Below are 16017 nucleotides of genomic sequence, written 5' to 3'. Positions count from 1 at the left end.
TCATGTGGGGGAGGCTGAGGAGCATTATACTGTGTTGGGAGCACTGTAAGATACATTAGGGAGAAGGGAGCCCACAAATTTTGCCAGTATTGGGCCCCAAAATTTCTGATAGCAGTTTTGTGTTCTATTGTTTGAATCACAACTACCACACTTGGGCATGTGTGTAGTGCACCATGATCAAGTCATTCTCCATATAGTACCGTGCATTAATTGGCCATGGAGCTATTAAAGCATACACAGTACTATAGCAAATGGCAATACGATACAAGGAAAATACCTCAGTAATATGCAGCACTGGTTGCACAGGTTGATAGACAGCACATATACAAAATTTCAGTAAAGGAGATGTGGTGTAGGCTTTTAGCAGGAAGCTGTTGGTTGGGTCCCCAGAACAAGTTCCTCTGGTGGGTTCAAGGTCCTTGAGTCCGACACTACCCATGAGTGAGAGGACAGGTTCTTTGGAGGTAGATAGTGTGACCCCCCTGTGTCTGAGGAAGTGTGTTGTTTGCAGGCACAACCTAGAATCTTGCAAAGCTAAGCCTAACCTTAAATGTATAACATGTACTTGCAACATCTAATACAGTAAAGAAAACTTCTGTGAGGAACTGAGTGTCCTGTTTGGTTTTCTGGGCAGCTGCTCAGGGGAGGGCAGTCCAGGGAAAACAACATGTTGGCTGCAAAGAAGTGAAATGCTGGCTGCAGTGGTGCCCAGAGAGAGCAGCCATATTGTCACCGGCCTGAGGCTGGCAGTTGCCAATAAGCGCCAATTGCATGGGCAGTGTTGCAACGGAAGTGGTGGGGAAGCCATAAGTATTGATTGTTCTATGTTTATAACCAATTCTGAGCCTGAACTATAAAGCTTCATTTCCCCACTGCAAACCACTTGAAATATTTGGAGCTTTGTGTTAGAAAACAAAACTCTGTCGCTATAGAGATATGGTAAATTAAGAATTTTGGACTTACATTAATATTGACAAGATGAAAGGTGGAGATTTAGGTTTGGTCTGTTTGCCTCTGTAAATGTGCTGTCCTGCTGCCAACACGTCCAATATTACTGTAAATTTCCTGCATTCCTATCTGACTGATAAAACTGAAAATTCCTCTTCAAAGGTGAACATGCAGCTGAAATTTCACTAATAATCTGCAGCCTGTAAGTACAATGTGAAAATGCTAGGTTTAAAGGGGATACACAGCTTTACTGTTAGATCTGTGGGGGTCCAAATGTCAATACTCCTGCTGATCAGCTGCTTGAAGGCACCGTGGCATTTGGTGAAGCAATGCAGCCTTTATATTGCACCTAGGGTCTAGACACTGTTGTTACTCATAACACAATACTTAGGGCGGGTTCACACCTGCGCCTGTTGTCCAGTTTGTGCAATCCAGCCGGTTTCAGTCTTCTGCCCTGCGAAACTGGACAGGAGACGGAAACCTGGCGGTCAGTTTGTAAACCCATTCATTTGAATGGGTTTTCAAAGGTGACCGCCCATGTGCGTCTTCTGCCTATCCATGGGGAAACCTGTTTTATTAACCGGACACAAACTCCTGCATGTCCCACTTTGTGTCCAGTAAAAAAAAACGATTTCCCTGTGGACAGGCAGAAGACGCACATGGTCGGTCACCTTTGAAAACCCTTTCCAGTGAATGGGTTTGAAAACTGACCCCCGGGTTACCGTCTCCTGTCCAGTTTCGTAGGGCATAAGACAGAAATTGGCTGGATTGTACAAACTGGACGACGAGCACAGGTTTGAACTCGCCCTCACCCAGTTTTTAAAATAAATATCCTATACCAGTGGCGTAACTACCGGGGTTGTAGCAGTAGCCGCAGCCACAGGGCCCAGGACATTAGGGAGCCAAATTTTTTTTTTAATAGGCTGTTACCTGCTAAAGTAACACTAGGTTCACACCTGCGTTCTGGTCTCCGTTCTATGGTTTCCGTCTTCTGCATGCCAGAAGACGGAAACCATAGACCGGGTCCGGCCGTGCGCGGCGGTGAGCGTTTTAGGCTCTCCGCCGCGAAACCGGATTTTTTTATCCGGACACAGAGTACTGCATGTCCGACTCTGTGTCCGGATTATAAAACCCGGTTTCGCGGCGGAGAGCGCAAAACGCTCACTGCCGCGCACGGCCGGACATCTCTCTCACCTATTCAAATGAATGGGTGAGAAAGTCTCCTGCAGGTTTCCGTCTCCTGCCTCTGTTTTAGGCAGGAAACGGAAACCTAAAGTACGGAGACTGGGCGCAGATGTGAACGAGCCCTTACTCCGATTCTGGCTCCTGCTCACGGTCGCCTGCTGGGATTGGTAAGTGAGGCCGTGGGCCCACCAACCCCACAAACACTGCCATCATTATATTCTGGGAGTATAATGATCGTTGGGCCAGGAGAGGTGAGGGAACATAAAAAACACTGCCACTTACCTCTCCTGTGCTCTGGCAGGCTTCAGGCCCGCATCATTTTGCGTTGCAACGCTGGCCTGGGTCAGGTGACGTCTTGTCCATCATTAAATATATCTGTGGGGAATGCACTGGAGCCCATGAGAGATAAGTAACATTGTGTTTTATGTTTGTATTCTCCCCTGGGTCTCTGATCATTATACTCTGGGGTCTGCCACAGGGCCCGGGACATTAGGGGGCCCGGCGACAGTCTCTACCGCTGTGTTTTGTTTTTTTTTTAAATTAGACCCTATTTACATACCAATCCTGGTTCCTGCCCATGTTTCTTCTTCTGTGGAAGTCACTGTGAGCAGGAGCCGGGATCGGTAAGTAAGGCCGTGGGCCCCACAAACACTATTATTATACTTTTCAGACCCCCGTGTATAATGATCGGAGGACCAGGTAAGAGAACATAAAAAAACTGTGTTATTTACTTCTCCGGGCTCCAGGAAGGCTTCAGGCCTACCCAACGTCACATGGCAAGGGCCTGAGTACTTAAGCATCACGACGCAGGCCCGGGTCTTATGATATCCCATACGTCATTGAAGATGGCCGACATCAGCAGGGATCGCATTGGAGCCAGTGAGAGATAAGTAACAGTGTTTTTAATGTTTGTATTCTCCCCTGGGTCTCCGATCATTATACTCTGGGGTCAGGGGGGCCCCATGTCAAAAGTTCGCCACGGGCCCCCACCATTCCTAGTTACGCCATTGCACTTGTTTCTATGCTCAAAAAATTGCAACTTTAAAATTTTGCGCTTGCGCTGTAAGCATTTTAATCATGCCTGCAGGATTAGCTGCTCTAGGAGCAGTGAAGAAGTGTAGAAGGAGGGATCTTTCAAGAAGGGGCAGTGAGCAACAGAGGCAGCTGATGACGTGAATATGCTTGGAGCGCCCTGGACTCCCTGAAGATTAATTTGTATATGAAGAAGACCAGATTGTTTCAAAAATGACTGCAAGGATCAAGGAAACACAGGTATGCCTAGAATAGCCTTTTCAAAGTCTATTTAAAGATGTGCTTTTTGTTAAACTTGTTTTATTGAAAAGTGCATAACAGAGCAAATAATACATTTGAAGAGAACAGAATGGAAGCACAAATCAAACATAAAGAAAAATCACAAACGAACAAAGATAAGCCACATCATCATCTCCTCCCATCTCTAAACCCCCTCCCGCCACCCCTACAGTTCAGAGCGGAACATTACATATTATACTGAGAAAAGGAATCATTATCATGACAGAGGGGGGCCATGAACCTAACCGGCACGGACCACCCCTTACGGAGTGAAGGCATCAATAGCTGAACGCATTGAAGGGGCAGAACATTGGGTTATGGGGGAGTCACACCAGGCACCCCAAACTTTATAAAACTTCTGGGGACAGCCTCTGCCTTTATATATAATCTGATTAAACGGGAGAACCGCGTTAACCAGTTTTCGCAATTGGGGAACGGATGGGGATCGAGGGGCCATCCACCACAGAGTGATGGCTTTCCTCGCATAAAACAAGCATTCCCGAAGGAAAATGCGAGTGTGATGCTGCCACAATTGCTCCTCCAACACACCAAACAGGCATACTTCGGGAGAAAACGGGACAGGACGGTGCAGGACATGCGTCAGGAGGCCTACCACCCCCTTCCAAAAGGCCTGAATAACTGGGCAGTTCCACAGCAGGTGCCAAAAGTCCGCATGGGGACATGAACACCGAAGACAGTTAGGGCCAGGTAGCCGACCCATCCGTTGTAACCGAACTGGAGTCAAATAGCATTGCTGTAGAATAACAATCTGAATCAATTTGTTATTGGCCGAGGGTGAGACGTAGAGAAGAGATTCTAAAACTTCTTGAAATGTCTCCTCCGTCAGTTCTGGAATATTAGTATGCCATCTCATCAATGTCGGGGCTTCGGCTAGAGATACCTTCACATGAATCAAATGATCATAAAGAACTGAAATAAGGCCCCCTGGGATCGTAGCACACCAATAAGCGGATATTCTGATATGGCACACGGTTGGTGAGGGAACAATGAGGAAACGGCATGCCGAATCTGAAGGAATCTAAAGAATTGGTGCCTCGGAATCTCATGGGAAGAGACCAGGGAATCAAAAGTGACAAACACCCGTTGTGTGTATAAGTCCGCCAGGGAAGACACCCCATATCTGGACCATAAAGGAGTCTCCGCAAGGGTGTCAGAATACGAGGATACCTTCCGAGCCTGTTTCCAGACCTATGCTACCAAGGCGTATATGGGCAGCAGCCGACCTCTAAACAACCAAGACTGGTCCACAACCGGCCACAATACATGCAAATCTAGGTGGTGAGCCGAGTGCGCCTCAGGTCCCTAGAGCTGTGTCGGGGAGAGCCAGGGCTTTATAAAACAGAGCTGCCCCGCTAAATAATAGAGAAGTAGGTCGGGGAGTAATGCACCCCCAAGCTGTTTCGGCCTCTGGAGAGCGGATAATGGTAGATTGGGTCTAGAATGTCCCCACACAAAAGAGGTGCACAAGGAGTCCATCTGTCTAAAAAATCGGAGAGGGACGGGCACGGCTGAGTTACTAAGGGAATATATTATGGGGATAACGTCCATCCTTAGGGAGAGACCACCTTTTCAGGTGTGGAGACAGCCATAGTTGCTCCACTGCAAGGGAACATGGGAAGGATATGCAAATCTGTCTCCCAAGATGTAAACAGGGAGACAGTGCCTCTGTTATGCCGCCCTCTATGGGAAAGTCAGACATGATGTTCACGGTGCTTTCCATAGAGGGCGGCATAACAGAGGCACTGTCTTGGGAGACAGATTTGCATATTCTTCCTAAGGCACTTAGGCAGAACGATAATTTTTATCAGGTTAAGTCTACCGGCTACAGACAATGGCAATGTAGCCCTGGTCTGGAATTTAGAGCGAAAGTGCGAGAGGAGGGGAAAAATATTGAGGTCCAGGTACCTCCTATAGTCTCTAGGGATCATAATTCCAAGATATTTAAAAGCTGAGACCACTGGCAATCCGCACACTACCTCTCCCTCCACTGCTGTCAGAGTACGACCTATGGGCATATAAGAGGACTTGGACCAGTTGGTACGCAGGCCCAAATAATTACCAAAAGTATTTATCACTTCCATGGCTCGAGGCAAGGACGTAGAGGGGTCAGTCATGGATAGCGCCACCCTGGGGGAACTATACAAAATGGAGATCCAAGTGATAAAACGATCCCCAAACCCATACCTGCGCAAAGACTGTAGAAGGAAAGGCCATCCAACCGAGTCAAATGCCTTGGTCGCATCTAAAGAGGCTACTGCCCAATCCTCTGAGGAGACCGAGCCGATGTGGGTCACCAGTTTTGGGCAGGAAACGGAAACCCGTATAAACAGAGACCGGGCACAGATGTGAACGAGCCCTTAGAATGTCAACAGTCCCATAGAAGTGAATGGAGTGCTGGTCATAGAAATGCACTGGAGCTTCATTCACAATGAGAGCTTATGGGTATTTTCAGTCCCCTAGCCTTCTGATTATTGGGGGAAATGAAGATCGGGCCCCCAGCAATGAGACAGTTACCCCAAGCAGTGGGTCGAGCTTATAAAAAGGGGGTGGGGCTGAAAGAGGACCTTTCAACACCTCCACCAGTTCTTAGCATATTTTAATAGACGCCACTCCACTGAATCTGGTACAGTTGGAATTTTTTTCTCTAGCCCCACCATTCCTGAGCAATCAGTGCTGTTAGGTTTGGTGCCTGATATGCTATTTATGCTCTGTACTGTCAGAAGGGCGATCTCAGGCAGGAGCAGTCAAGGGGTGAGATTCTGAGCTGTGACTGACACTGCCCTTCTGATATTACAATGTTTAAAGTGGCTTACTCATTTCCCTGTCTCATCAGCTTTGCCTGCTGTCTCTTCTTCTCACTTCCTGTATTCTTCCGCAAGCTAGTGGGTGGGCGGGCTTTGACTATTTCATAAACAGGACACTATGAAGTATCACACTAGTAATAGACGTTGCCTTTACCATGAGAGATTTATTATGATTATTAGAAATCTAATATAAATGCAAATCAAATAATAAGCACAGTAAATGTATACAGCATTAAACAGGTTTGTATAGAATACTTACCATGCTTCTTTAGAGAACAGACTCATTGTTATCTTTGTGTTCATGTAAGCCGTGTACCGAGGTGGGCTCCCCAGGATACAGCGAAGTCACGAACAAAGGAAGTGAGTCCAATTCAATTTAACCAAGATAGGACTTTACTTAGTTTAGATAACCTCTTTTGTCCAAAAGAACACTCCCAGGTATTACATTTACACAGCCTAGAGGCTGGGACCCTGGTGTTATACAGCACGGTGCCCACTAGTGTGGCCTTCAATATACTCCAAGCTTTTACCTACCTGCAAGCTGCGCCTATGCAGCTGCCTGTTACCTGTTATTACCCTATTACACAGGAACAATTCAGTGTGTGTGACACAGGCATCCGGCGGTGTAACACCAGGGTTTACAATCTTATCACAATACTACTAAATTCCCCCCAAACCAAGTACAACTAAGCAAGTATAATGGTTAGTTAGCTTGCAAGCCAAACAGTGTAAAGTTAAACTAAATGTTGCTCCCAGACTTCCTTACAAGTCCCTCTCTGGGAGATATAACTCTGTAGAAATCCTCTGTGACTTAGTCCTTTTACCAGACAGGTAGATAGTTCACCAGTATTGCAGCCTGGGGTGATGATTATACCTAACTAACTAACTACAGGCTTTTTACTCAGTCCCAGCAATATGGTGCAAAACTTGCAGTGTGGTGCGTGCACGCTTACTTCTGTTGGGTACCTTTTAGTCTCTGTTAGCATCAGGGTGAAGAGGAGCTCCTCGGACAGCATGCGGTCTCACTGACAGTCTCACTTCTCAGCCAAGTCTCTGACAGTAATCTTCTCCTTAGGATGGTGTCTGGACAGACTCTGAAAGTCTCAAATCCACAGCTATTCTTGCTGTGGCTTCTCCCTCCAAGGACCCTCTCTGCACAGTGATGTCTCCACAGCTCTCTCTTCTCCTCTAGAGTCCAGCACACTCTGACTCAAAATGGCTCCTAGAACCTTCCTCCAACGATCAGGGTCTCCACATCAATCTTCCAGGGGCATGCAGCCTTTTTCCTTTTACCTGTTATCTTGCAACAGCGACCTCTTGTGGTCAAACAACAAAATGTCAGGTTATGAAAACACCAACTCAATTACACATTGCACATTCACTACACAGGGGCTGTTTCACCCTCTTACATGCCACCCCACTAGAGGTTGACGTCCCTGGCAACCTTTCCCATATAAACTCATCTTGTGCATAGCGCTGTGGGGGTACCCCAGCATTGGACCTGGCTGTCCTACGCAGAGTCACAGAATCAGGGGCACCCGGCACACCCAATGATGGCTGTTCTGCAGGTTGTACAACTCCCTCCCTGGGCGGCAAACTAGACTCGACTTGGTTCCCTGGATCGGCTGGGGCAGGGACAACCCACCACTCATCGTCTAAGGGGGTTTCCCTGGTAACAATGCTAGGAGCCTGTACCACCTCGTCGGCCACCGAGTGTTCAAAATTGCAGCGTCTTAACATGTTACGGTGAAGGTTCCTTGAGGGTCCTCCAGTCCCTACTGGCTGTACCTCATACACTGGAATATCAGGGTCTACCTTTCGCTTCACAACATATGGTACCGCCTCCCACCGCCCATCCAATTTTCCCGTTGGCCTCTTGGCCCTGACAATCACACGATCACCTGGGGCGTATTCATCCCTCTGCACCGGCCCTGGGTTGGGGTGTACTATTTGTCTCATGCGTTCGCCCACAACCTTATGTACTGCTCTCAGTCGGCGACGGTGTTCTTGCGCCCATGCGGTAGTGCTCCTTGGAGGAGGCTGCATTGGATCTGGCATGTGGAGATCCTCAATCTCTTGACCTGCCCTCCCAAACATCAACATGTGTGGAGAGTAACCAGTGGTGTTGTGTACTCTATTGTTATAGGCCCACATCAGTTCAGGTAGATACTCTGGCCACCGAGCTTTTTGACTATCCTCTAGCGTCCGCAACATCTGTATCAAGGTGCGGTTGAACCGCTCGCATGCCCCGTTCCCCTGTGGATGATATGGGGTCGTGCGAGAACGTTTGATCCCATAGAGTTGATACAATTCACTCATCAAAGCCCCCTGAAAGCACGCCCCCTGATCTGAATGGATTTTCTGTGGACACCCAAACACTTGTATAAAGTGTTTGCAGACCGCTTCGGCAGCGGATTCAGCCGTCTGATCTCTGGTGGGTACAGCTACTGCATACTTTGTAAAATGGTCCGTCATAACCAAACAGTAAGAATGTCCTGAGGTAGAGTACCCAATCTGTACATAATCAATCATTAGAATTTGCAGGGGGGCAGATGTTTGAATAGTTTGTACAGGGGCACGTTGTTCGGGACTTTTACTCAGCCCGCAGGACCGACATTGAAGACATGCCTTGGTCACCATCTTTCCCAAATCTGGACAATACACAAATCGTTGGAGCCATTGGTACGTTTTGGCACTCCCAAAATGGGCCCCACTCTCATGGGCTTCCTGAGCGGCTACTGGTCCCAATGACATCGGGATGACAACCTGTTGCCGGTGCTGCAGCTCTGACTGTATGTATATGGTCCGACATAGGAGTCCTTGGATGACAACCAGCTTATCCCACTGTCTCAGTAACTTCTGACCCTCTTGGGTTAAGCTAGCCCGCTCATTCGGCCGTGGCCAGATCTTAGTCCGGATCCACTCTTTCACTTTACATAGGTCCGGACAGCTATTTTGAACCCTTTCCCAATCTTCCAATGTCTTCCCCAGCACCATCGGCATCCCCGAAGCCACCCCACTTGAATGGGTTATGTTCTGGAATGGCGGTATTCTGCCGAGGTGTGGGATTTCACTGTCTTCTAGCCCTTCCTCTCCACTCTTGGTTGGCAACCCCACAGGGACTCGGGAGAGGGCATCAGCGTTGCCATTCTCTCTCCCTGATCGGAACTGGATACGGTATTGATACTTGGAAAGGCGGGACATCCACCTCTGCTCAAGGGCACCTAACTTAGCGTTCTCTAAGTGTGCTAAAGGGTTATTGTCCGTCATCACAATCACTTCTGCACCCGTCAGATACTCTGTGAATCTTTCAGTCATGGCCCATACAAGTGCCAAAAGCTCCAACTTAAAGGAGCTATAGTTGTCGGGGTTACGCTCTGACTCCCTTAAGGACCGGCTGCCATAGGCAATCACCCTCTCACGTCCATCTTGAACTTGAGATAGCACAGCTCCCAGACCATGTAGACTTCCATCGGTGTACAACAGGAATGGCTTATCAAACTGTGCATAGGCCAGGATCGGGGTACTGGTCAGAGCTTTCTTTAACCCCTCAAAGGCTTCTTGCTGTCGTGGCCCCCACTCAATGGGGCGATTCTTGGGTCCACCAGCTGTGCCTCTCAGTAGTTCATTTAGGGGGCCAGCCCGATGAGAGAACTTGGGTATGAATCTCCTGTAATAACCGGCCAACCCTAGAAAGGCTTGTACTTCACGCAGGGTTCTTGGTTGGGGCCACTTCTGGACGGCCTCCACCTTGCTGGGCGCAGGTTGTACCCCTTCCGGAGTGACTACATGTCCCAAGTACTCTATTCGCTGCTGGAATAGTTGACACTTCTTGGGCTTGATTTTTAGCCCATGATCACGTAATCGCCCTAGGACCTGCCGCAGCTTTTCGAGATGATCTTCAAATGAGGACCCAAACACTACAACGTCATCCAAATATATCAATACCGACTCAAAGTTTAGGTCACCCAAACAGAGCTCCATCAACCGCTGAAATGTCCCTGGGGCATTGGACAGACCGAAAGGCATTCTGTTAAACTCATAGAGTCCCATGGGTAAGATAAACGCTGTCTTGGCCTTGTCCTTCTCGGCCACTGGCACTTGCCAATATCCACTGGCCAAGTCAAGCGTTGAGAAATACTTGGCATGACCGAGGGAGGATAGTGACTCTTCAATCCGTGGAAGGGGGTATGCATCACGGACGGTCTTAGCATTTAGTTTCCGGTAATCTACGCAGAAACGGAGACTTCCGTCTTTCTTCCGCACCAAGACCACCGGAGCAGCCCATGGGCTCTTACTCTCCTGGATCATTTGATTCTCCAGCATGCTAGCCACCATTTCTTTCACCTCCTGATACATCTTGGGGGGAATCTGCCTATACCGCTCCCGAATAGGCGCAGCGTCGCCAGTGGGGATTTCGTGTTCAATGGCGGTAGCACACCCGAAGTCTTCATCGTGTCTTGAAAACGCCTCCTGGAATTCCCACAGAGTGTCCTCCAGAAGCTTCTGTTGTCCCGGGGTCAGAGACCGGCGATCTACTCCCATCAGAGACATGATCACTTGGCCATTCCACTCTGCCGTTGGAGGCTGCCTTTGCTGGACCTTCACAGCATAGGTCCAAGACGACCTCCCATCAGGCTGCAACGTGAAGCTCTTCCGGCGAAGGATGTCACCCCCGGGCACGTGAACTTCAGCCAGCAGGGTATTCCCAGGCACGAACAACTCACTGTCCAGAACGTTGAGACAGCGTATAGGCACACACCCATCCTTCACAGTGGCAAGTGCTCGGGCTACCAGAGGGCGGGTCTGCGTTTCTCCCTGCAGGGCAGGCTCTATCAAGACCTCTAGTCCATTTAATGGTCGTCCAGCCCCCACCGGAAGCATCACAATATTTTCCTGTCGCGGTGGAATCTTCATTGGGGCACTCAGCGGCACCTTCACGTATCCAATGGAGCGCCCTGCCATGGTGCTCTTCTGCAAACTACAGCTCCTCACCATCTGCTGTAGGACCTTCTGAGACGGCCGGTGTGTGGTGGCCCGCTGCCAGTATTTAGGTCCTTCCTTTGCATAAAGGTGATGATCTAGGTCTCTCAGCACGTTCATGCCCAGCGTCACATCGAGTCCTCTCCTGGACGGATGGTCTATCAGCACGATCCCCTTTTTGCCAATGTCTTGCCCAAACAGCCGGACCCGCATCCAGACGATCCCTTGTACGTCCATCGCACCATTGTTGGCAGCTATCAACCGGATGACACTTCCATCCTCTGGCTCCATCATATGTCCGAAGTGTCTCTTGAAGAACTCCAGGGGCATCAGGGTGCACTCCGATCCAGTATCAACTAAGCAGCGTACCTTCTGGCCCTCCAGCTCAGCTTCCATAACGGGGCTGCTAGCATATAGGTCGCATTCATCACGTACGGGGCTTGATTGTTGGTGAACCGCCACAGGACGCCCCGTTACTGCGGCGGTCGGGAGTTTAAAGCCGGCTCGGGTTCCACCTCCCCCTTACACTCTCTGGCGATATGGCCATACTGTCTGCAACTCCAGCAGAGGGGTCCCCTTGATACCTGCCCAGCTGATGAGCCTCGGTTGGTGGGTCCTCGGCCACGGTGTACTCTCAGCGGGGGAGAGTAGGACGATGCGGTCATTTCTGGAACCATGGATTGACCTGCTCGCATCTGGGACACCTCCAGTCGGAGTTCTCTCATTTCTGCCCGTAGAGCCTGGACTACATCCTTTAAGGACCCTGGGTCTTCAGGACCTCCTCGGGTCCCTGTCACTTGGGTGCTACTCACAGCCTTCACATTCACAGCCACGGGCGCTTCTTCCCTCTCTACAGCAGCCAGGTAAACATTATAGAATGTCAGGTTGGCATCTGCCCGGATCAACTCTTGCAGTTTATCCTGTAACAACTTATTGGATAACCCTAGGATGAATTGATCTCGTAGCAGCCGGTCCACTTCTTTGAAGGCTCCCATAGCCTCTGAGTCCCGTCGCTGCACTTCATTCAGCATCTCTTGTAAGGCGTTAGAGTATTGCGTTAAAGTCTCACCCTCCCTCTGTGACCGATTGAAGAAGTTGCTCCGCAACTGCGCTACCTTGGCACGCCCTCCCTGAGCTCCCTCTAGCAGAGCAAATATTTTTTCTAAAGTGTCTCTTTCCGATTCGGGCCGTACCATCACTGTCCGTCTAGCGTCACCTTCTAGGGCCCCTAATGCTATCTCTGCATGCAGTTCCGGTATCAGGTTGCTCAGTCTAACTATACTTCGTACCCTTTCAGTCCAGTCCTGCAACGTCATATTATTACCGTCAAACTTTGGCAGATGCTGCATTAGTGCCCCGGCCGATAAGTACCCCACTTGGGCTGGCATTACCAGCGCTGGGGCTTGCTGTGCAGGGGCACCCTGGACCACCACAGCTGGTGCCAGGGGATTCTCTCCCGCCACATTCCCGTCCATGAGGGTCGCTGTATCCTGCCGACTACGCCAAGTTGTAAGCCGTGTACCGAGGTGGGCTCCCCAGGATACAGCGAAGTCACGAACAAAGGAAGTGAGTCCAATTCAATTTAACCAAGATAGGACTTTACTTAGTTTAGATAACCTCTTTTGTCCAAAAGAACACTCCCAGGTATTACATTTACACAGCCTAGAGGCTGGGACCCTGGTGTTATACAGCACGGTGCCCACTAGTGTGGCCTTCAATATACTCCAAGCTTTTACCTACCTGCAAGCTGCGCCTATGCAGCTGCCTGTTACCTGTTATTACCCTATTACACAGGAACAATTCAGTGTGTGTGACACAGGCATCCGGCGGTGTAACACCAGGGTTTACAATCTTATCACAATACTACTAAATTCCCCCCAAACCAAGTACAACTAAGCAAGTATAATGGTTAGTTAGCTTGCAAGCCAAACAGTGTAAAGTTAAACTAAATGTTGCTCCCAGACTTCCTTACAAGTCCCTCTCTGGGAGATATAACTCTGTAGAAATCCTCTGTGACTTAGTCCTTTTACCAGACAGGTAGATAGTTCACCAGTATTGCAGCCTGGGGTGATGATTATACCTAACTAACTAACTACAGGCTTTTTACTCAGTCCCAGCAATATGGTGCAAAACTTGCAGTGTGGTGCGTGCACGCTTACTTCTGTTGGGTACCTTTTAGTCTCTGTTAGCATCAGGGTGAAGAGGAGCTCCTCGGACAGCATGCGGTCTCACTGACAGTCTCACTTCTCAGCCAAGTCTCTGACAGTAATCTTCTCCTTAGGATGGTGTCTGGACAGACTCTGAAAGTCTCAAATCCACAGCTATTCTTGCTGTGGCTTCTCCCTCCAAGGACCCTCTCTGCACAGTGATGTCTCCACAGCTCTCTCTTCTCCTCTAGAGTCCAGCACACTCTGACTCAAAATGGCTCCTAGAACCTTCCTCCAACGATCAGGGTCTCCACATCAATCTTCCAGGGGCATGCAGCCTTTTTCCTTTTACCTGTTATCTTGCAACAGCGACCTCTTGTGGTCAAACAACAAAATGTCAGGTTATGAAAACACCAACTCAATTACACATTGCACATTCACTACACAGGGGCTGTTTCACCCTCTTACATTCACATAGAGAAATAATCAACACTGCCTGAGCCTTTATCAGCAAACTGCAATTAGCTGAACTCATTGACCTACAAGCAGAGGGTATGTTCACATCTGAGTTTGGTGATTGCTTGGGGATTCTGCTTCCCATTCAGCAGGCAGGACTTTCTCTCCGCATTTTTCAATCAGAAATCGGGCAGAAACTTTGTGGTCCCCATTATAGTCTATGGGGTCTGCGGATAACCATTTTTTAAGCAGATTAGGTTTTCATTACTTGAGAGTGAACCTGAGGAATGAAAAGGCAAACACAGATGTGAACCTAGCATGCAAACCCGGCGGACCCCATTATAGACTATGGGGTCTGTGGGTAACCACTTTTTAACCAGATTAAGTTTCTGTTTCTCGGGTCACCAAGCAGACACGAGGAACGGAAAGCCAAAGGCTGTGCAAGCAGCCATTTTCTCGTGGCCTGTGGGAATGCGCAGTCTCCTCTGCCCAAAGCCTTAGAAGTTACAAGAGGAGGAGGCGGTGCTGGAGAGAGTTCTCTCGCAGCATTGTGGACACCCCCAGTGCTGTCTGAGCGCTAGGGCCTGCCCCCAGTGCTGCGAGAGAGCTTGATAGCATACCGACAAGAACTGAGATTGTAGAGGAACGGTGGCACGGAGAAGACGTGCTTCTAGGCTATTCCGACGTGGTACTTAGAAAAAATTATGTCTGAGTGATAGGATCCCTTTAAATTGGTGGAGGTAGCGAAATGTCCTCTTTAAGATACAACACAATGCTCCGAAAATATGCTAAACTTTTGTCATGTTTTTATATGGTAAACTTAAGCCAACACACAGGTAATGTGATCTTAGACCAGCCAGTCTAATAATGTGTGGGATATCTCATCCAGCATCAATGTGATGAATCAGAGGCCACCTCAGGTTCCAATACAAAAACCTGGTAGCTACGACTGAAAGCCGGTGCAGTGCTCCGGATTAGGCCCAATGAAGTGTCTTCAGGCCGAATCGCGAGGCAACTGGGCCTGAAGAACGAGCACCTCGAACGACCCGGAAGAAACGGATCCCAGAAAAAAGAACGGAGCGGCTCCCATTGATTTCAATGGGAGCCGTATTTGACTCAAAAACCTGACCAAAAAACTCAGTGTGAACTTACCCGAAAGCTTCTCTATTGTTAGTAAATCTGCCTGTGTGAACATACATAAAAGGTAAATGAAAGCATCTGCCACTGTCATTGTAGACAATGAGACTTCGTCAGGCCTGTTGTTTGATATATAGTTTAGTTAAGAAAAAAAAAAATTCAGACACAAAATCTTTGTTATAAACTCCCTATAAACACATTCCGGGGCCCAGTCATTATTTTGAGTAGTTTTATTTTTTGCACTGAACGTGAATGACTCCATTGATAGGACGCTATCAGATCCTGTTAGGACAGCAGAGCCCTCAGTGACTAAACATGGCCTGAAGCCACCTCACTAGTCCGCATTAGCTGCTCACTCCCGGCTACACCAACCCTCAATCCCTCAGACTCAGGAGAGCTGCAGTTTATATTTCTTCAGCAGTAGAGCGGACTCCGCCCTCATTTATGACGTCACAACAAGGCACCGCCTATCAGGGAAGAGGACGAGCCGTCAGTTGTATGTTATTTATGGGCGGACAGGGAACGCCCCCCGTGATCATGGAGACAGAATAGATGCTGGAGAAGAAAAGTGGGCGTGGTTTAGCGGAGGGCGGGACTGCGCTATTCCCAGCAGTGAATGTGGAGTGACTGACTAGCCACGCCTCCCGCTCTCCAGTCTGTAGTTACAGCTCCATGTTTATTTTGTCACCCCCTACCTCCCCTCCACAACATGGCGGCTCTTCCGGAGGCGGCCGGAGGGTAGGGGTGGGTCAGCCTGTGCAGCTACCGGAGGATAGGGATATACGGGGCCGGGCAGGCTCTGGTCTGTATACACAGGCGAGGGGTAACTCTTGTTTATGATGCTGTGGGGATAGAGGAGCGGCTCGGCCGGCGGTAATCATGACCCCAAAGGTAAGACGCGTACATGGTGGCAGTAATGGGGTCACGGGCTGCAGGGTCTGCTGAGGGGTGAAGAGATAACAGCCGGGACTAGACAGTGACAGGCGCAGCGAGGGCTCCGGACATGAGACAGGTGACTGCAGGAC

The 16017-nt window shown here is 49.1% G+C and overlaps 1 protein-coding gene across 4 annotated transcripts in view; it reads left to right on the top strand.

The window, feature by feature from the left end:
* The first annotated feature begins 15668 nt into the window (after positions 1-15668).
* The window catches only part of SNX13 (sorting nexin 13), a 120136-nt gene continuing 119787 nt past the window's right edge, over positions 15669-16017 (top strand). For all 4 annotated transcript variants that reach the window (XM_075271417.1, XM_075271415.1, XM_075271416.1 and 1 more), the window contains exon 1: positions 15669-15883. In XM_075271417.1, coding sequence (XP_075127518.1) covers positions 15872-15883 — 12 coding nt within the window. In that variant the 5' untranslated portion in view covers positions 15669-15871. The remainder of the gene's footprint in view (positions 15884-16017) is intronic.

The sequence above is a fragment of the Leptodactylus fuscus genome, chromosome 4, assembly GCF_031893055.1.
Source record: "Leptodactylus fuscus isolate aLepFus1 chromosome 4, aLepFus1.hap2, whole genome shotgun sequence".
Classification (NCBI taxonomy): Eukaryota; Metazoa; Chordata; class Amphibia; order Anura; family Leptodactylidae; genus Leptodactylus; species Leptodactylus fuscus.
This window is presented reverse-complemented; position numbering and strand designations above follow the sequence as displayed.